This window comes from Salmo salar, chromosome 13 (assembly GCF_965601325.2).
Source record: "Salmo salar chromosome 13, fSalSal1, whole genome shotgun sequence".
NCBI classification, from domain to species: Eukaryota; Metazoa; Chordata; class Actinopteri; order Salmoniformes; family Salmonidae; genus Salmo; species Salmo salar.
Window position 1 is genome coordinate 42,151,262 of NC_138303.1, and position 22,643 is coordinate 42,173,904.

General features: G+C 43.4%; 1 protein-coding gene across 3 annotated transcripts in view; it reads left to right on the forward strand.

The window, feature by feature from the left end:
• LOC106567112 (proto-oncogene tyrosine-protein kinase Src) overlaps positions 1 to 22,643 on the forward strand; it is a 55,941-nt gene that overhangs the window by 30,909 nt on the left and 2,389 nt on the right. The window contains exons 2-12 of one of the 3 annotated variants that reach the window (XM_082960099.1): positions 7,286 to 7,550; positions 7,887 to 7,986; positions 11,090 to 11,107; positions 11,729 to 11,827; positions 12,265 to 12,368; positions 14,031 to 14,180; positions 14,341 to 14,496; positions 16,720 to 16,976; positions 17,082 to 17,235; positions 17,462 to 17,593; positions 17,850 to 18,071. In XM_082960099.1, coding sequence (XP_082816225.1) covers positions 7,295 to 7,550; positions 7,887 to 7,986; positions 11,090 to 11,107; positions 11,729 to 11,827; positions 12,265 to 12,368; positions 14,031 to 14,180; positions 14,341 to 14,496; positions 16,720 to 16,976; positions 17,082 to 17,235; positions 17,462 to 17,593; positions 17,850 to 18,058 — 1,635 coding nt within the window. In that variant the 5' untranslated portion in view covers positions 7,286 to 7,294 and the 3' untranslated portion in view covers positions 18,059 to 18,071. Of the gene's footprint in view, positions 1 to 7,285; positions 7,551 to 7,886; positions 7,987 to 11,089; positions 11,108 to 11,728; positions 11,828 to 12,264; positions 12,369 to 14,030; positions 14,181 to 14,340; positions 14,497 to 16,719; positions 16,977 to 17,081; positions 17,236 to 17,461; positions 17,594 to 17,849; positions 22,265 to 22,643 lie in introns of those variants that run through there. The other 2 variants (XM_014136023.3, XM_014136024.3) reach the window with 2 other exon arrangements.

The window sequence follows — 22,643 nt, forward strand, 5'->3', positions numbered from 1 at the left end:
CAATGCCCATGAGACTGTAAGGATTTGGAAACCATTGCCGGTTCCTTGTGCATAATTATCCCTCATCACCCCCTGCCTTGCTGCCAGAGGGATATTACTGGGTTTCTTTCTGCATCGTAGTGAGTGGAGCAGGTGCTTAGTTACCTCAATCTTATTAGTCAATGAGGCACTGACAGGACCTCACTGGTTTATTACAGTGTACATGCACAAAGGGCAGAATCTGGGTGGTAGAGCGCTCTCTCTCTCTCTCACACACTCACTCACGCAGTGGCTTGGGCATAGGCAAAGTGCTGCCTGTTTCAAACCATGCAGTAGCCGAGCCAACACAGTGCGATCCAGGTCGGATCTATAGTGTGAATCAAATTAATTGTGTTTGATTGTAAAGGCTTGCTGGGAGTGTGAGTTGACAGTAGAGTTCTTTGTTTGAGCAGTAGTGTAATAGAGGAAGGGTGGAATGCCCCAGAGCCCAGACTTTGAGACCCATCTGATGTTTACTTCACTCAGCTGTCTGAGACGTGGGTAGATTTAGTCAGATCTGACAAACAAGCTTTGTTGGAGTTTTGTTTTTGGATGTTAATGGGAGGAAATAACAAAAAAAAGAAGAAAAAAGAAAATAGGGATTTTTTTTTTTAGATCACATGGTATGTTAAGCTCTTGTTGCATGCTATAGTCTAAAGCTGATCTAGATATTACATTGATTTCCACTAATGAAGTGGGTTCAGCGTATTCACTAAGAAACTGTTATGTGTATTACTAAATAAATGCCTGAGACATATTCAAATAACATCTCCATCATGAAAGTGCCAGTTGTGTGGAATGTGATGGGTCATTTGATGGAGGGAGACAGTGAGATGGTAGAGTCTGAAAAGGCGTATTAACCATTCAACCACAATCAGTCACTTTATTCGCCAAGTAGCCTACATTTACACATGCCCAAAATTCGACTTAGTAAATAGGTGCTGCCAGCAATAGACAATGTACAGACAGAATAGACAGTCAACATTGTCACCATACAGAATAGATAATATACTTTATTAAATACAGTCAACAAACATAAAACTCTGGAGTATAGGCTGATTTACAGTGAGGATATTTAATATGCAGTGGATGAGACACAAAGACTGGCTTGCTGTGCCACCCGTCCTCTTTGTGTCTGCTCGAGTGTGTGCACTGACTGCGCTCTAACCTGGCCACACTGTTAGCTACTGTACAGTAAAACTACCCCGTTGTACAGACATCCCCTTGGGGGACATATCGACTGCCTCTATCCCCATTGCCCCCTCTCGCTCCCCACCAGCCCCCCTTTCCTTCCAACAACCAGCCCCCTCCCACACCCTGACGCCGGCTGGGTTAGAAATGTAATGAGCCCCCCCGGTTCAGCTTTTCCTCCTCATGAAAAGTGTGTGTGAGTGAGAAAGATGGAGGCTGGCAGGATAGACAGGCTGCTGCTGTGTCCTAGTCTACATCGGATCCATAGGAATCTCCTCAGCTGTTTGATAAGCAGCAAGAGGCTATGGGGCCTCCGTCTCCAATCTCCTGGCTGCCTGCCAAGTATGTGTGTGCGTGTCTCTCCAATGAGAGACGAGAAGCACGGATAGGTCTCAGAAAGTTCCCCCTGGTGAAAGAAGGGTGTTTTTTCTTTGTGTGTCATACATTTTTCCAGCGTGTCATCAGTACATTGCAAGCCTCTGAGAAGCTGTCTGTCACCCTAGCCTTGCTACCTTGGTTTAGTTTAGCAGGATTATAGACAGACACATGGCAGCCTGGTGAATGACTCCACTACCACACAATGACTGACTCCGTAGTTAGATCAACGGGATAGAAAGTAGCTGAATCCTTTGGATCTTACTTTGGAGTTTGGTTTAGTTACTTTGGAGTTTGGTTGAGTTACTTTGGAGTTTGGTTGAGTTACTTTGGAGTTGAGTTACTTTGGAGTTTTAGTTTAGTTTATTAGAATCCCGAATTAGCTACTGAACATGCAGCAGCTACTCTTCCTGAGGTCCACATAAAACGCACAAATTCATGACAAAGTACAGAACAGTTCTAGACAATAACAACATATTACAGATGCACAAAGATCATGCCCCTAAAACGTGCTAACCTCTCACCATTACCAATAACGGGAGGTTAGCAATTTTGGGGGAATTATATTTATGCATCTAACTTTCTCACTCATTATTCATGATTCATTGAGGATTATCTGTAATCCTGGTAGCATCCACATTAATGTAGAAGTGTTCACAAATAAATTCTTATTTACAGTAAAAGTAATTCCAAAATGACACACTACATTATTTACCATTCATTTCTATTGAGCACAAAATAATCTGAAACACAACCAAAATGAACTGCAAATGTATCCAACAAGTTTGTAGTCACAAGCTTGATGTAGTCATTGCGTGTTAAGAATATGGGACCAAATACTAAACTTTTGACAAAATGTTATACATCAAGTAAATTTGCCCAAATACTTGACACCTTCAAATGGGGGGACTAGATACATAGTGCTTTAATTTCCAAACAGTAAAACGAATATGTACATAACCTCAAATAAAAGGTGACATTCTGTGCTGTCGCCTCATATGAACACATTTGATATCAAATCCAAAATGCTGGAGTATAGAGACAAATTAAACGTTTTTGCTTCACTGTCCAAATAAATACATAGGTTAGTGTGTATCCGTCCATAATAGTAGTGGAGGATTGAGTCCCTAAATGAACCTGGATTTAGTGTAATGATTACATGCACTGAACTGTGATTAGACTGAGATGCACCATGTGTTTATACCTGGAGCCTCTTTCTAACAACGCAGGGAGCTTAGGAGTAAAGAGCAAGATTCTTTAAGGGATCTTAGTGCCTTAATTGCACGTTAAAGTGTAAACTCTCCTCATAGGTCATTGTTATACTCTTGACAAAATCTCTTGTGGAATTGCAGCTCTTGGTTTTATTTTTTTATTTTATTTAACCGTCCTTTATCCAGGCTATTCTTCTTGAGGTAAAAGAGCGATCTGTTTTTGTTTAAAGCTGCTACAGTACATGTGATTATACAGGCTGGTCGTGTGATTATACCGACTGATTCAGCAACATGTCAATATTTATGCTCAATTGAACTCTATCCAATTATGTGTCAGAGCCCATTTGTAGCCTTATGGCCGTATGGACTGAGTCGCCTTGGGCAACATGTTCACAGCATTCATTGGGAGCAAATGAGCTCGAGCGATGGCACGGCAGCAGGTCACACTATTCACCGGGTGGTAGGAGGGTGTGAATGAGAGGTTGGGTACTGTACAACCAACCCTTTGATCTGACTGGTAGTGAATCTATTGATCCTGACTCATTAATATCAGTGTGTGGAAACTAGAGCTTGGCTACATGGGTAAAAATCCATATCGCAGTAAATTGCCTGAATTGATGCGATAACCATAAATAGAAAGATATGTTTAGAACAATGTGCACCACATCTTTTTTTATTATCCTTTAAACTCCTCCTAGTTTTGACGGTTATAGACATCATTGTCCCATTTAACAATCACCCATATTAGCAAACGTATTTCATTTCAAACTTCACATTTCTCTAGTATGGGCTATTATCGTTATGAACGATATCAGCAAAATGCCCGCGTTAAGTGATCGGTATTGTCGGCGACGATCATTTTCGGTGTCAACTGAAGTCAACTGAGGACTGTGGCTATGTCCTCTGCCATTGACTACTGTTGTAGTGCCACTGCCAAAACCATGATGGCGGAGAGCAATGTGCTCTGCCATTGAATACTGGAGGCCATACAGTGGCACAAAGCCATGATGGCGGAGAGCAAAATGATCCATGTCCATACACTTTAGTTGCTGCTTTCTTGCTCTCTTAACATGATCTTTCCCATTCTGTCTTTTCTGTATTTCATACATTTCATATTCAATCTCTCTTGGGGTGGAGAAGCCTCTGTTTGGTATGTTGTGGGTGGGTGTGGGTGAAAGCTGGGATGAGGGGTCTTACAGCTGTGGCTTCCTGTCTGGTGGCTGAGGAGTGGCAGCTGCAAGCCCATCCTTAGGGAAGCATTGGTTAAGCATATATTATTGCTGCACATGACACTGTACTTCTGTGGGTTAGAATATAGCAACTGTATGGCTTCCCATGTATCTCTGGTTTCCGCTCTTGGCCCTGCCCTCTTAAGCAGCCTGGGGAAGGCCTGGGGTCAGCGAGGTGAGTGTTCAAATATAAAAAATTTAATCAAAGTTTATTGGTCACAAACACAGATTTGCAGATGTTGCACTGTGAGTGCAGTAATACCTAGCAATACACACATTAACCAAAAATGTTTTTTTTTTTTTTTTTTTTACAAAATTAAGAAAAATCAGAACGAGCAATATCAGAGTCCAGAATATAAATATTAGGGTTGTCCCCAACAATAAAATAAATTGTTGACAGTCTTCTGTTCTTTTGACCAATCGATTGGTGGAACTTTTAAAATGTGTATTTTTCCATCTATAGACACTCCCTATGTAGGCTACTGAGCTTGTCTGACGCTTTAAGCATTGCAATTAAAAATGAAGACACACAAATTACTAAAGAGGGAGCCAGAGATAAATATAGCCTAACCAGAAGAAAAAAACCTGTTTCTGAGCCTCCTCCACCCGCTGCTGCTGGTCTTAGCAGATTCTACTGTTATGCTCCTGAAGTTGCCGATAATAGGCTACACCAGCGGTCGCAAACTTTTTCCATTTGGAGTGCCAAGTTATCCTACCATTTCTACTGATCTGAGTGCTAGTTATGATTTTCATATACACATTTTCGTGGAACAGTTTTTCATTTGGTACTTTAACGCACGCACACATTCATCACTCCTCCCTGCTCCGTTATCAGATAAGTTAACAATGTGGGTCGACACACAAGTTAGCTTCTCTATCTTAGTACATACATTTCACACTTACTTCAGTAACCGGTTATGGTATAAAGAAATAAACAGACATGTGTTCATATTTAATATAAGCAATATTTAGTATACTTATCGATGTTATGGATGAGCGCGGTTGTTTGTTCTGTTCCTCTCTCTCCATCTCTATAGCTTACGGGTATGCTGGATAAGGACCCGAGCTAAGGGAATTGGGCTTACTTTGTAGTGCCTGTCCGGAATGGCTCATTAATGTAAATGGGCATATTGGAAGACACTGTCAGTAGTGATGTAATTTTGTAAATGTTATATTGTGATGTTGTTTCATAAACGTGTTGCAATGTATATATTTTGGTATGTTTAGATAAATGGAAACTGTAGGTTGAATAGGTAATTGCTTAATTAATTAGTGTTAATTGTTCTGAGGGGAGGGGCTACCCCTACAAAAGGAGCCTCTCTTTCAGTTCATTGAGAGGCATTTTGGATTGAGCTGTGGATGGGACAGCATTGTTTTTAAGCGGTCCCATAAGGTATATGTTTGATGGCAGTGCTGTTGTTTTTGTTCCGGAATCACTATGTAAATAAACACCTTTGCACAGAAGAACTTTTGCGGCTCCACCATCTTTTTATTTTTTATAGAGGTTAGGTTTTCCAGTTCAGCCTTCTGGCCTACTCTACGTGACAGGGTTCGTCATGGTCTGGGGCGATGTGTCACAGCATCATCGGACTGAGCTTGTTGTCATTGCAGCAATCTCAATGCTGTGCATTACAGGGAAGACATCCTCCTCCCTCATGTGGTACCCTTCCTGCAGGTTCATCCTGCAGCATGACAATGCCACCAGCCATACTGCTCGTTCTGTGCATGATTTCCTCCAAGACAGGAATGTCAGTCTTCTGCCATAGCCAGTGAAGAGCCCGGATCTCAATCCCATTGAGCACATCTGGGACCTGTTGAATCGGAGGGTGAGGGCTAGGGCCATTCACCCCAGAAATGTCTGGGAACTTGCAGGTGCCTTGGTGGAAGACTGGGGTAACATCTCACAGCAAGAACTGGCAAATCTGGTGCAGTCCATGAGGAGGAGATGCACTGCAGTACTTAATGCAGCTGGTGGCCACACCAGATACTGACTGTTACTTTTGATTTTGACCCCCCCTTTCTTCCGGGACACATTATTCAATTTCTGTTAGTCACATGTCTGTGGAACTTGTTCAGTGTGTCTGTTGTTGAATCTTATGTTCATACAAATATTTGCTGAAAATAAACGCAGTTGACAGTGAGAGGACATTTCTTTTTTTGATGAGCTTATATTGAATACATTGACAGAAATTACTGTAACCAAACAAGCATTGTAGATTAGAAATGATGTGAATTGGCCTCCCAAGTGGGGCAGTGGTCTGTGCCACTAGAGATTCTGGGTTCGAGTCCAGGCTCTGTCGCAGCTGGCCATCACTGGGAGACCCATGGGGCGGCTCACAATTGGCCCAGCATCGTCCAGGTTAGGGGAGGGTTTGGCCGGCAGGGATGTCCTTGTCCCATCACGCACTTGCGACTCCTGCTGCGGGCCAGGCACAGTGCACGCTGACATGGTCACCAGGTGTACGGCGTTTCCTCCGACACATTGGTGTGACTGGCTTCCGGGTTAGTGGGCATTGTGTCAAGAAGCAGTGCGGCTTGGTTGGGTTGTGTTTCGGAGGACGCATGGCTCTCGACCTTCGACTCTCCTGAGTCCGTACGGGAGGTTGCAGCGATGAGACAAGACTGTAACTACCAATTGGGGAGAAAAAGGGGTATTATTTTATTTATTTTTATATATATATAAATATATATATATAAATGTATATATATATGTGTGTGTGTGTGTATATGTGTGTGTGTATATGTGTGTGTGTATATGTGTGTGTGTGTATATGTGTGTGTGTGTATATATGTGTGTGTATGTATATATATATGTGTGTGTGTGTGTGTGTGTGTGTGTGTGTGTGTGTATATATATATAAGAAATTATGGAAATTAATAGTAAATGTACTACTGGTGTGCCAATCCCGCGGCCTCCGCAATGGGTCAGTCCACGCAGACAGGCGTGAATCAGACATGTCTCATGTGCCATATATATTTGCTACTGCTCGACTAAAAAAATCTTGGTCGACCAACAGCCTATTGACCAAACAATCGACTAAATGACTAAATGGTCAGCCCTAATAAATATACATTATCTAGATATAAAATGGTGTTTGGCTGAAGATAATGTCACTATTCTAAGACTATACCATCATGTAGAAAGGAGAAGTCTGAACTGTGCAATATCTTATTGAGCTGTTTAATTAATCCAAACTCCCAGCATTTTATTGTTTTTGCTTAAAGTGCAAAAGCTCATAAGTCTCTCTGTTTGTCTTACAGGCTTAGGCCATGGGGGGAAGCAAGAGCAAGCCCAAAGACGCAGGCCTTCGGACACGGAGTCTTGATGGTAACATCAGTTTAGGAGGAGGGGGTGGCGGCTACAACATCAGCCCCGCCCAGCACACCCTCACGCCCAATCTGAGTCCAGCAGTGGGCGGAACACGCCGGTCCACTCAGCCGTTGATTAATACCCCAGAGCTGGCCCTGTTTGGGGGAGTGGAGTCCGCCAATAGCGTCACGTCTCCTAACAGAGGGACACTTGCAGGTAAGACTGTAGGGCCCAGATACCCCACTAATACCTAGAATGGAATATAAATAAATGATTATATCACTATAGTGATTAATTTCACTAAAGGTAAGATTGTTATCTAAAACAGCCAGAGGTGCATTGAATGCCACTTATTTGATGCTACTGACTACTGTAGTACATGCAAATCTTATTCAGTACAATGTATGTTTGATACCCTTTATGGAAAAGCTACACAGTTTACTCTGCATATATGAATAGTACTGTATATTTAAACATGGTATTGCAATATCACTTAATATTTGATGGCTCATCCTCTGAGATATGAGTGTCTGTCTGCTCTCTTCCCCACAGGAGGTGTGACGACGTTCGTGGCGCTGTATGACTACGAGTCTCGCACTGCCTCCGATCTGTCTTTCAGGAAGGGGGAACGGCTACAAATAGTAAACAACATGTGAGGCAACACCACACACACTGGGATGAGTTTTTCAAGTTTCACGTTTTATTAGTCATATGTACGGCATACGTATGGTATACAGTTGAAGTCGGAAGTTTACATACACTTAGGTTGGAGTCATTAAAACTCGTTTTTCAACCACTCTACAAATTTCTTGTTAACAAACTATAGTTTCGCAAGTCGGTTAGGACATCGACTTTGTGCATGACACAAGTCATTTTTCCAACTATTTTTTACAGACAGATTATTTCACTTATAATTCACTGTATCCCAATTCCAGTGGGTTAGAGGTTTACATACACTAAGTTGACTGTGCCTTTAAACAGTTTGGAAAATTCCTGGCTTTAGAAGCTTCTGATAGGCTAATTGACATCATTTGAGTCAATTGGAGGTGTAGCTGTGGATGTATTTCAAGGCTTACCTTCAAACTCAGTGCCTCTTTGCTTGACATCATGGGAAAATCAAAATAAATCAGCCAAGACCTCAGAAAAAAAATTGTAGACCTCCGCAAGTCTGGTTCATCCTTGGGAGCAGTTTCCAAACGCCTGAAGGTACCACTTTCATCTGTACAAACAATGGTACAAACAAAAGTATAAACACCATGGGACCACGCAGCCGTCATACCGCTCAGGAAGGAGACGCGTTCTGTCTCCTAGAGATGAACGTACTTTGGTGCGAAAAGTGCAAATCAATCCCAGAACTACAGCAAAGGACCTTGTGAAGATGCTGGAGGAAATGGGTACAAAAGTATCTATATCCACAGTAAAACGAGACCTATATCGACATAACCTGAAAAGCCGCTCAGCAAGGAAGAAGCCACTGCTCCAAAACCGCCATAAAAAAGGCAGACTACGGTTTGCAACTGCACATACTTTTTGGGGAAATGTCTTCTGGTCTGATGAAACAAATATAGAACTGTTTGGCCATAATGACCATTGTTATGTTTGGAGGAAAAAGGGGGAGACTTGCAAGCCGAAGAACACCATCCCAACCATGAAGCACAGGGGTGGCAGCATCCATGTTGTGGGGGTGCTTTGCTGCAGGAGGGACTGGTGCACTTCACAAAATAGATGGCATCATGAGGCAGGGAAATTATGTGGATATATTGATGCAACTTCTCAAGACATCAGACAGGAAGTTAAAGCTTGGTTGCAAATGGGTCTTCCAAATGGACATTGACCCCAGCACACTTCCAAAGTTGTGGCAAAATGGCTTAAGGACAACAAAGTCAAGGTATTAGTGGTCATCACAAAGCCCTGGCCTACGAACCTGACTCAGTTGCACCAGCTCTGTTAGGAGGAATGGGCCAAAATTCACCCAACCTATTGTGGGAAGCTTGTGGAAGGCTACCTGAAATGTTTGACCCAATTTAAAGGCAACGCTACCGAATACTAATTGAGTGTATGTAAACTTCTGACCCACTGAGTATGTGATGAAAGAAATAAACGCTGAAATACATCATTCACTCTACTATTATTCTGATATTTCACATTCTTAAAATAAAGTGGTGATCCTAACTGACCTAAGACAGGGGATTTTTACTACGATTAAATGTCAGGAGTTGTGAAAAACTGAGTTTAAATGCATTTGGCTAAGGTGTATGTAAACTTCCGACTTCAACTGTACATCGTCCAACGAAATACTTGCTTGCAGCTTCCTTCGAAACAATGCAACAATAAGAAGAAATAAAAGATAAGAATACGAACATAAACTAAATGGCGCAGTAGAATAAACATATCTGCATTAGATGAGGATGGGGACATTTCCCCAGGGATAGACACAGACATACCCCCCGCATTCTCTCTCACACACACACACACACACACACCACACACACACACACACACACACACACACACACACACACACACACACACACACACACACACACACACACACACACACACACAGTAGTCTGCATGTCTGGTCTCGTGCTGTGCTGGCTGGCTGTTTTGCCCCCAAACCATGTGTCAGTCACCCGCCCTTTGTAAAGCCCGTAACCATAGAAACAGTCTCCCTTTACCAGTATCTGTTTTGTGTGAGCTGACACATTTTTTTGTTGTAGATTACCTATTTTCTTCTGCTCATTCACAAAAGTACAGCTGTTCATCTCACTGGTGCGCCCACTTGGAGGCTGATATGTTTCTACCCCCTTCCTGTTTGTGACTAGCCCCTTCCTGTTTGTGACTAGCCTCTTCCTGTTTGTGACTAGCCCCTTCCTGCTGCGACTAGCCCCTTCCTGCTGCGACTAGTCCCTTCTTCCTGTCTCTACCTTAGTTGAAGTCTTGCTAGATAATTGTCTGCGAAATAACTCTCATTTAAATGTACATGTTAAAATGACAGAAATGACCATTCATTCTAATAACGTCAGTCAGTGCTGCTTTTACAAATTTGAGTCTTTCTCTAATCAATAGAAGTGCAGCGGACCATATTATTCTAGTGAGCCGAGCCCCCAATACTGTAGCTATAACAGAGTGTTGACCTAGAAGGCCTGAGCTGAGGACAATAGAACTATAGTGGATCATTGTGATTAGTGCATCTGCCCCCCGAAGCTGCTACAGCTATTCCCTTAGGATTACCAGGTCAAATACATCAACTCTGAGACCTCACCGCAGTATGATAACCACAAGATAATGTTTCACTATTTCCTATGTTGTGAGCCAACCCATTCTTAGCTTTATTTCTGCACCATGCACTTGATATAATGTTCTGGCGCTTTGTTGATGTTAGTATTAGGTCTGCACCAATTATATTATCTGTGCTCTGTTTTAGGTATGCTGCTTAATGTCTCTTCTTTCTATGCAATCAGTCAATAACCTTGTTTCCATGTACATACAGTATGCTCTTTAGACAGACTTCTGCTTTAGTGGTTGTACTGTATGTCTTTGAGAAGTGAGCTAGGTTCCGCTGAAGCGTTGGGATGAGGGGGTGGTGGATAACTGTTGTGATGGTTCTGTATACTGTATCTCTAGCTACAAATCTGCTTTGCTAACACGCTTTCTGTCTCTCTTTTTTTTAACCCCATCCACCCCCTTCGCATCTATTCTCTCTCTCCATCTCCCCAAACTATTTCTTCGTGCCTTTTTGTAATTGTATTTAGGAGAAAGTTGAACAGCAGGTCAGTGAAGCTTCTCTTGTCTTTTGTGTCCTTCGTGTGAATGAAGGTGCTGTGTGTGTGTGTTTGTGTGTTCATGTCACTAATACATCATAGTTGCTGGTTCACATGATAACTTCCCGGCATTTGGTTAATGTTGTCATAGTACACGTTTGTGTTTGAATCCCCCGTGCATCCATTCCATTAGTATTCCTAGAAGTTCTAGGGTTGATTTCCTGGACACAGATTAAGCCTAATCCTAGAGAATTTATTGGAGTTTAATGGAGAATCTTCATTGATGCATCTTCTTAGTCCAGGAGTTTTAATCTGTGTTCACGAAACCGCCCTGTAGTCTACGGATATTGTAAATCATTTCCTCCCGTTGAGTCGACCCTGTATGAGTGTGTGTTACTGTTTCGCCACAGTCCTGTCTATGCGAAATAGAAAACTCCAGTGAAGAAGGGAGACTATATTCAATATTTGTCTCCCAGTGGGAATGTACTGTGTGTAAAGTGTCTCTTCACTCAGAGTCCTGTCTTAAGAATCCCACCATATGAAGCAGAATCAAAATCACCCCGTGTAAACTGGAATCACAGACATGCAAAGGAGACCATCTGTGAAACTGTTCCGTTCTTGTCTCCACAGAGAAGGGGACTGGTGGCTGGCTCGCTCTCTGACCACTGGAGAAAGTGGTTACATCCCCAGCAATTATGTGGCTCCTTCCGACTCCATCCAGGCAGAAGAGTAAATCCCTCCCTCCCTTCTCTCTCTTTTATCTACTTATCCTTCCCACCTTTTCTTCTCTCTCGTGTATTTCATTTAATCAAGAGTTGAAAATAAAACTGATGGAATTCAAAGAAACTCCAACCACAGTATCTCTCTATGCACCTTGAAGGCATACATACTCCACAAGATAATAGACACACGTGATAATAACACACACAAACTAACCTGTGTAATGATTCCATTTCTTACCTTTATTCCTACCAGTCATCTCAGATTGCCTATGGCTTCCAGGTAAGGGGCAGTAATCAGAATGCAATACTTCTTTGATTGGGGCATGCACAGAAGGCAGTTCTCTCGCGCTCGCTCTCTCTCTCTCTCTCACACACAGCCACACTTTTTTTCCTTCCTCTCAACCTGGTCCCTATGTCCCGTGCTCTCTTCCCTCTCTTCCCTAGGTGGTATTTTGGGAAGATCACACGTCGCGACTCGGAGAGGCTCCTCTTGAGTTTGGACAACAGGAGAGGGACGTTCCTGGTGAGAGAGAGCGAGACCACCAAAGGTGAGCGTCTGAGGCTAGCATCTCCAGTGGAAACACCTCACAGATTACACCAAAGCATCTCCACTGACAATTAAGACTACATTGGAATGCTGGCCCATGGGAATTGTCCTTTTCTGGGGATCAGAGCCGTGTAGCTGTGCAACCAGGTTCTTTTAAAATAGCTGTTTCGCAACCCTTTTATGTAGAAAAGCTAACCTCTCATTTGTAAAATAAGAATTGAGACAGGGATTGTGTATGTGTGCCATTCAGAGGGGGAATGGGCAAGACAAAAAATGTGAGGTCCTTTTGACGGGGGTATAGAAATACACGTCAGGTGCACCGGTTTGTGTCAAGAACTGCAACGCTGCTGGGTTTTTCACGCTCAACAGTTTCCTGTGTGTATCAAGAATGGTCCACCACCCAACGGACATTCAGCCAACTTGACACAACTGTGGGAAGCATTGGAGTCAACATGGGCCAGCATCCCTGTGGGATGCTTTCGACACCTTGTAGAGTAGAGTCCATGCACCGACAAATTGAGGCTGTTCTGAGGGCAAAAGGGGGGGTGCAACTCAATATTAGGAAGGTGTTCCTAATTATTTTTTATTTAACTAGGCCAAGTCAGTTAAGAACAAATTCTTATTTACAATGACAGCCTACCCTGGCCAAACCCGGACGACGCTGGGCCCATTGTGCGCCACCCTATGGGACTCCTAATCTCGGCCGGATGTGATACAGCCTGAATCTAATGTTTGGTTTACTCAGTGTATCTACCTCGTACCCCTGCACATCGACTAGGTACTGCTACCCCGTGTATATAAGTTATCATTACTCATTGTGTATTAGTACTTGTATTATTACGTGTTACAATTCCTCTATTTTCTTTCTCTCTGCATTGTTGGGAAGGGCCCATAAGTAAGCATTTCACTGTTAGTCTACGCCTGTTGTTTACCAAGCATGTGACAAATCAAATTTGATTTGTGGATTTGACGTGACGCCCCTGGGGTACAGCGGAGTTCGATGCCTCTGATCGTCAGCTGCTGCACTACAGTACAGCACAGCCAGTAGTGTCGCGCACACACGCTCACCATGGGCCGAGCTCAGCGGAGAAAGAGAGAGGGTAAAGGTGGGGGGGGGGGGCGCTGCCGGGAACTGAGTGGGAGCAGTCGGGAGCCCTCGGGTGAGTGAGTAAGAAAGAAGTAGGTCATTGAGGAGCCAGGGGCACGTTTAGCAGGGCACTGTGTGTGTTATGTAAACATGCCTCTAGATAACATATAGAATAAGGAATCATGTCGGCTCTATTCGTGAAATCTCTATCTGCAACGTTCGACAACCAGAGGCATATCACCCAGTTTAAACAGAGAGGGAAGGAGGGGGAATTGCCCAGGGGTTCTTTGAGTTCACGCGTCAGGCTGGCTCACTGGGCTGGTGCCGCCCTCTGGTGGCTGACTGGATGTATTGTTTTGTTTTTGTGGGACCACAAGGGAAAGGAACTTGTGAACACAAAATGACACTAATAAAGCAATTTCTTTTAAACTACTCTTCCTTTGGGCCCCAGGAAGACTAGGAGGGGCTAAAGGCATCATCTAATGGAAATGTGAATAAAGGATTAGACGATATTTCTAGCCCAAGGTTATCTTGCTTTCTTTACTGATTTCCTGTCTCTAATGTACCTCTCCCTAGGTGCCTACTGTCTGTCAGTCCTGGACTATGACAACACTAAAGGGCTGAATGTGAAACACTACAAGATTAGAAAGCTGGACAGTGGAGGGTTCTACATCACCTCACGCACTCAGTTTAACAACATACAGCAGCTGGTCACACACTACCACAGTGAGTCACACACACATTGGCAACACTGTGTACAAGTATAAACATCTCAACCAATTACTTCTAAGCAAATACCTCTGAGACGAGACTATGTGTGATGAACAAATAACACTACCAGAAGGTGATATTAGAGCTCACCGTGTTTTCTTCCCTGTCCTCTCAGAGCATGCAGACGGACTGTGCCACTGTCTGACGGAGGTATGTCCCGTACTAAAGCCTCAGACTCAGGGCCTGGCCCGCGATGCCTGGGAGATCCCCAGGGACTCCCTATGCCTCGACCTCAAACTGGGACAGGGATGCTTTGGAGAGGTCTGGATGGGTAAGACAGCCTCTCTCCACTAGAGCTGATTTAACTGTATATAAAAGTATGAATAGTGTGTGAATAGTATATTTGTTGTCTCTTGGTGTCTTTCCAATATATAACTCTTATTTAATTTAGTATTTTTTATATATATATACTGCTCAAAAAAATAAAGGGAACACTAAAATAACACATCCTAGATCTGAATGAATGAAATAATCTTATTAAATACTTTTTTCTTTACATAGTTGAATGTGCTGACAACAAAATCACACAAAAATAATCAATGGAAATCCAATTTATCAACCCATGGAGGTCTGGATTTGGAGTCCACACTACAGGCTGATCCAACTTTGATGTAATATCCTTAAAACAAGTCAAAATGAGGCTCAGTAGTGTGTGTGGCCTCCACGTGCCTGTATGACCTCCCTACAACGCCTGGGCATGCTCCTGATGAGGTGGCGGATGGTCTCCTGAGGGATCTCCTCCCAGACGTGGACTAAAGCATCCGCCAACTCCTGGACAGTCTGTGGTGCAACGTGGCGTTGGTGGATGGAGCGAGACATGATGTCCCAGATGTGCTCAATTGGATTCGGGTCTGGGGAACGGGCGGGCCAGTCCATAGCATCAATGCCTTCCTCTTGCAGGAACTGCTGACACACTCCAGCCACATGAGGTCTAGCATTGTCTTGCATTAGGAGGAACCCAGGGCCAACCGCACCAGCATATGGTCTCACAAGGGGTCTGAGGATCTCATCTCGGTACCTAATGGCAGTCAGGCTACCTCTGGCGAGCACATGGAGGGCTGTGCGGCCCCCCCAAAGGAATGCCACCCCACACCATGACTGACCCACCGCCAAACCGGTCATGCTGGAGGATGTTGCAGGCAGCAGAACGTTCTCCACTGCGTCTCCAGACTCTGTCACGTCTGGTCACATGTGCTCAGTGTGAACCTGCTTTCATCTGTGAAGAGCACAGGGCGCCAGTGGCGAATTTGCCAATCTTGGTGTTCTCTGGCAAATGCCAAACGTCCTGCACGGTGTTGGGCGGCTGTAAGCACAACCCCCACCTGTGTACGTCGGGCCCTCATACCACCCTCATGGAGTCTGTTTCTGACCGTTTGAGCAGACACATGCACATTTGTGGTCTGCTGGAGGTCATTTTGCAGGGCTCTGGCAGTGCTCCTCCTGCTCCTCCTTGCACAAAGGCGGAGGTAGCGGTCCTGCTGCTGGGTTGTTGCCCTCCTACGGCCTCCTCCACGTCTCCTGATGTACTGGCCTGTCTCCTGGTAGCGCCTCCATGCTCTGGACACTACGCTGACAGACACAGCAAACCTTCTTGCCACAGCTCGCATTGATGTGCCATCCTGGATGAGCTGCACTACCTGAGCCACTTGTGTGGGTTGTAGACTTCGTCTCATGCTACCACTAGAGTGAAAGCACCGCCAGCATTCAAAAGTGACCAAAACATCAGCCAGGAAGCATAGGAACTGAGAAGTGGTCTGTGGACACCACCTGCAGAACCACTCCTTTATTGGGGGTGTCTTGCTAATTGCCTATAATTTCCATTGTTGTCTATTCCATTTGCACAACAGCATGTGAAATGTATTGTCAATCAGTGTTGCTTCCTAAGTGGACAGTTTGATTTCACAGAAGTGTGATTGACTTGGAGTTACATTGTGTTGTTTAAGTGTTCCCTTTATTTTTTTGAGCAGTGTATATACATAAAAATGTACAAATACATGACAAAGTACAGAGCAGTTATAGACAGTTACATTATAAATATATATATATATATATATATATATATATATATATATATATATATTTTTTTTAATCATGTAACTGTCTATAACTGTTCTGTACTTTGTCATGTATTTGTACGTTTTTATGTGGACCCCAGAAAGAGTAGCTGCTGCATGTGCAGTAGCTAATTGGAATCCTAAAAAAATTACATAAAAAATAGCTCTGCTATGTTGTGATTTAATCAGCTACTTTAAGAATCAGTTAATCAGTGGGATCCTTCAGATCTTCAGCCGACTCCCTAAACCAGCTGAGCCTCTCAAACAAAGCAGAGGGTATTGCCATGTAGAGGAACTAAAATGTCTATAGAGTGCATTTGTCATTGCATCAACACATTCCTTGGCATTTGGCAGCTATTTGACAGTTTAAAAAAAAAACATAATCTGCTGATAACAATTGTTACTACAACAACACAACTATCTGTGTAACCTTTATGTAGGCACGTGGAACGGGACAACGCGGGTAGCGGTCAAGACCCTGAAGACAGGTACCATGTCCCCCGAGGCATTCCTTATGGAGGCCCAGGTCATGAAGAAGCTGAGACATGAAAAACTGGTCCAGCTGTACGCCGTGGTGTCTGAAGAACCTATCTATATTGTCACGGAGTACATGGGACAAGGAAGCTTATTGGACTTCCTGAAGGGAGACATGGGCAAGATGCTCCGCCTTCCTCAGCTGGTAGACATGGCCTCACAGGTAAGATAGTTTAGAGATGGTCAGTGTAAATACTTTCCAGTATTACACCCACACACAAACACGCTGGCTGTTTTAGTCAAACCTAAACATGTGTCTTCTCGTCAGATTGCCTCAGGAATGGCGTATGTAGAGAGGATGAACTACGTCCACAGAGACCTCAGGGCTGCCAACATTCTAGTGGGAGACAACTTGGTTTGTAAAGTGGCTGACTTCGGACTGGCCCGTCTCATAGAGGACAATGAGTACACTGCCAGGCAGGGTAAGACCACTAGAGGGGGCTGATTACCATCTCGCTTCCTTTTGTCTGTCTCTCCTCTCTGTTTTTTTTCTCTCTCTCTCCTCTCAATGTTTGGGCCCGCCAGACAAATTGGCATGCGTTGAAGCCATCTCTCATCAGACATTATTGGCATCGTTTTTATTCTCAGGTTTTCTCACCACAACTTGAATTACAGAGTCTTGTCTAACGTGTGTCTCCTACCTTGCAGGAGCAAAGTTCCCCATCAAGTGGACGGCTCCTGAAGCTGCATTGTATGGCCGCTTCACCATCAAATCAGACGTCTGGTCGTTCGGGGTCTTACTGACAGAACTGGCCACCAAGGGGAGAGTACCATATCCAGGTAGCAACTGTGAATCTTCAAAGATGTCGCTTTGGTGAAAGGATCCCTTGTGTGATAGAGTTGCTTACCACTGTGAGCACATCCCAAAGACGCACACTGCTGGCAAGCAAGACTGCCTATGTGAAGACACTGTTGGCCGTTAACCTTTTGAAACCATGAAGGTCAATGCAGTATCTATCTCTCCTGTCATTCGGTCCCTGTATAATGATGTTTGTGTTCTCCCCGTCCCTTTCCTCTCTCGCTCTCTCTCCCCCAGGCATGGTGAATCGGGAGGTGCTGGACCAGGTGGAACGTGGTTACAGGATGCCTTGTCCTGCTGAGTGCCCTGACTCCCTCCATGACCTCATGCTCACCTGCTGGAGGAAGGACGCTGAGGAGAGGCCCACATTCGAGTACCTGCAGGGCTTCCTGGAAGACTACTTTACCTCCACTGAGCCCCAGTACCAGCCCGGGGAGAACCTTTAGTCGAGAACCTGAGGTACTATAGGGCTCATGTTGGAAGGGGAGAGGGGAACGGTGCTCTGGAAACAACCAGACTGACCTCTGTTGCACCTGGAACTGAACTCCCAATGACCACACACCTACTCCTGACTATATTATAATTATTCAATGTGACGATATCGTTTTTTTGTTACTTGATTGATGTTGATATCCTTCTGATTTGAAAAGGACAGCACTAATCTACTGGTTTATTTTGAGTTAATCTACATTCATACCTGTCAGTTACTGTGTGCTCCTATTGACATTGTGCGGTAGCTCCACCCCCCCTTCATTATCATTGGACATGAGCAGCAACCAACTGTATGCACCAATTCAATCCATCTCTTTAGAGATACACCTTTGGAGGGCTAAAGAAATAACAGATTTCTCATATCCCTATTGGTTCCTCTCTACAATGAGATTCCATGTTTAAGGATGGGTTCTTGTTATGGTATGTCTTCCAATCTATTCCCACAGACTGCTTGAGAAGCAACTCTGAGGGCTACTGTTGTCAGGATATCACTTATGTTTTTGATCAAATTTGTTATAAAACCTGGAATATTTGCTATTATTATCAGGCCACAGTTATTTCAGGTGAACATTTCCCCCTCTACATTTTGGCCATTCTTGGCAGCTTGAGGTGTTGTTTGTAGTTGACCGAGGTGGGTGGAACTTTGACTGCGCAGACACTTCCATGAAACAAATTAGAATTGCTATGCATGGAACACCCCTCCCCAGGCACTCTTAAAGAAGATGAGAGGAGAATATTGTTTGTTATTTTTCATTTTATATTCAAAGCGTTTCTCGAAGAAGACAAAAAAGGCTACTGATGATCACTCAGTCTCCTCTCAGGAAGGGGACCATGAATCCTGCTGCAATGTTTTTGTGCCAATGCTGTAAATTACTATTTTCTACTCTCTTCATTGTTTAAAGTAAATTTTTTTGTTAATACAAAGTTCAATAAGCATTGCCCTGTAATTATACACACTATTTGTGAATCATGCCCAAATGTGTGTTTACTGCATCTGAATAATACCATCCATATTCCATCAAATATCTAAGGCTTTGGTTGTTCAAACATTCAGATTAAAACCCAATCAATGTTCTGCAATGGTTTTTAGTTATTTTAAGGAAATGAGTAACCGTTAGACCTTTCACAATCTATTATTTGAGAAGTGGTATCGGTGCAGCCGCTGGTTAAAGGTAGACTCAGTGAAATGATGTTGCCACGAGCAGCACTGCAGATATTGAGATGAGCGAGATGCAAGACTTCACTCACATAGTCACACCCAGTATCTGCACATGTGCACGGGTTGGCTTCTAGCTGTTACAGCGTGGTAGCCAGGCGATGTTGAGCCTTTCCAAATTAATCCACTGTGCTGTTTATTTCTGCATCTATGTCATATCGCTGAGTCTACCTTCCAAAAGTAAGTGGACATCTGCTCGTCGAACATCTCATTCCGAAATCATGGGCATCAATATGGAGTTGGTCCCCCCCCCCCCCCCCCCCCCCCCTGCTGCTGTGACAGCCTCTACTCTTCTGGGATGGCTTTCCACTAGATGTTGGAAAATTGCTGTGGGGATTTGCTTCCATTCAGCCATGAGCATTAGTGAGGTCGGGCACTGATATTGGGTGATTAGGCCTGGCTCGCAGTCGGCGTTTCAATTCATCCCAAAGATGTTTGATGGGGTTGAGGTCAGGGCTCTGTGCAGGCCAGTCAAGTTCTTCCACACCGATCTCGACAAACCATTTCAGTATGGACCTCACTTTGTGCACGGGGGCATTGTCATGCTGAAACAGGAAAGGGCCTTCCCCAAATTGTTGCCACAAAGTTGGAAGCACAAAATCGTCTACAATGTCATTGTATGCTGTAGCGTTAAGATTTCCCTTCACTGGAACTAAGGGGCCTAGCCCGAACCATGAAAAACAGCCCCAGACCATTATTCATCCTCCACCAAATTTTACAGTTGGCATTATGCATTCAGGCATAGTTCTCCTGGCATCCACCAAACCCGATTCGTCTGTCGGACTGCCAGATGGTGAAGCGTGATTCATCACTCCAGAGAACGCGTTTCCACTCCTCCAGAGTCCAATGGCGGCGAGCTTTACACCCCTCCAGCCGACGCTTGGCATTGTGCATGGTGATCTTAAGCTGGTGTGCAGCTGCTCGGCCATCAAACCATTTCATGAAGCTCCCAAAGAACAGTTATTGTGCTGACGTTGCTTCCAGAGGCAGTTTGGAACTCTGTAGTGAGTGTTGCAACCGGGGACTGACTTGTTGGAAAGGTGCCACATTGAAAGTCACTGAGCTCTTCAGTAAGGCCATTCTACTGCCAATGTTTGTCTATAGAGATTGCATGGCTCTGTGCTTGATTTTATACATCTGTCAGCAACGGGTGTGGATGAAATAGCCGAATCCACTAATTTTAAGGGGTGTCTACATATTTTTGTGTATATATGGTGTATTTAGTGGCTTTGTTTTCATTGAATAATGGAAAAATGATTCTGAAGATATGAGAGGAGCAGGTTAGCATTTTTCGTCATGAACCTTGCTCTGGAGACAGCTCTGCAGAGAGGTCTAGCTGGCACAGCCACAAAATCATAAAATCTGATTTTAAATCTAACCTTAACCGTAACTACACTGTTAACGCGTATGCTTAACATTCAATTATGACCAAAAAGCTCATTTGTGTTTTCATGAATTTTTACATTATAGCCACTTTTGACTTTGCAGCTGGCATATCTAAGGCAAAATCGCTTAGTTGTGCCTCCAGGACAAGACTCATGATAATAAACGTCAACCTGTATGAGACGACAGAGCTTCCTAGTGGCCTGAGATGCTGACTTGGCATTTTGAACATCCACTGTCATTGAGTAATTGTACATAAATATCCTCAATGCTAATATTTTTGTATATATCCTGTTTCTAATTTATTCATATTTTTAAAGGTCCTTTTGTTTTGTGTATTTATTTTCAGCGTCATTCTGCCTGTTGCCATGTCTACGGTACATCCAACTATTATATTGGGAGCTCATCAGTGATGAGTGAAGAAACAGTGTTTTTTTTTTCTTCTTTTGTATTACATCTTTCTTTATACACCTGTCTTTGTACCACTTTTACTTTGTTTCCATCTTTTTATGAAACCATGCTTATTGGTACAACTCTGTAATCGGAGTAGAAAACATTAATCTGACTGAGGAACATGGTTGAAAACAAGCTTTCATCAGTGGTGTGTTCAGTACTTTTTTACGTTCTGGAACATTCAATTGAACGGAAACGGTACTGAACGTCCATTTGAAAAACGTGGTGGGGTTGGGTTGGGGAACGCTATTAGCATGGCCATTGCCCTTTTAAATATGTCACTTATTGCGTCAAGCCACACCCAAAGGCAGCAAACGTACATCAAATCTGTTCAAGAAGGTACAAGAACATTTTGGGGAAACGTGTAGTTCAGTACAAACTGTTCGCAAACGTTTAAGCAAACTGAACGCACCTCGGGTTTCATCTTCCTCATTTCAGAATAAGAGAGCACCTTTTTATATAGCCTTTAAAGGTGCCTCTGATTCTATTTCTGCTATGAAAAATTGCATTTATCAATCATACGTTAACATGTCGAAGTCTTTCGTACTCTTAAGGCCATTGATGGGGAGGCTGGTTTACGAACTGAAGGTCAGTGTTTATAGAAGACCGCTGATGTACAGTGCTGTGGTACAGCATGGTTTCTATGTTACTGTGGCAAGAAGACTTGCATCTTCTTGAGTGCTAAAATTTCATAAACCACTATAAATTCTACACTGTTTTCATTGAATTCTCAGACATTGGCACAGATTATTAATCTGAGTTATGTTTTCTGTCCTGTGAATATATGGAGTAGCAGATTTTGACTAGTCTGTCGTCTTAATCCTAATCCCCATTGTATGATCATATTGATAAAACAAGGACGTCTCCATTGGGTTCTTTGGGTCTTTTTCTCCTCAACCTATGCAGTTTTTGGATCTGTGATATTCCTTTGTATAATCTTTTTTACTGCATTCAGTGGAAAATGTAAGAATTTCAGGCAGTATTTTTGCTGTTGTCTAAATACTATTGTATATTGTTTAAAATTCAAATGACAATGTTGGAATAAAATGTGTACATTGCAAACTGTAATCTGGCACATGTTGTAAAGTGCATTAAATGATGTTTCTTATATTGGCTTCATCAACATTGGTTGAGCAACCAGGCAGTGAGTCAGTGGATGTCTATCAGTTTACACTAAATAGTGTTTTACCTCACATAAGGTCATGATCCCTAACAGACTAGAGCCTTTTACCTTTCATTTCATTCTGAAGTGATGGCTTCCTTTCAGTGAGTTTATACAGGGTGGAGGTAAGATGCAGTGTCACAATGTCATTTTATCCAAAAGCCTCCTGTAGTTCAAGGTACTGTGAGCTAGGGTTGGTCTAGATAATTGCGTTACTTTGCAATACTAACCCAATGTCATTTTAAGAGGTGTTTTTAAACATTTATAGCTTGGTAAACAAACAATATGCCAAATACATATGGTATGTTTTAATGAGGCAGTAGAC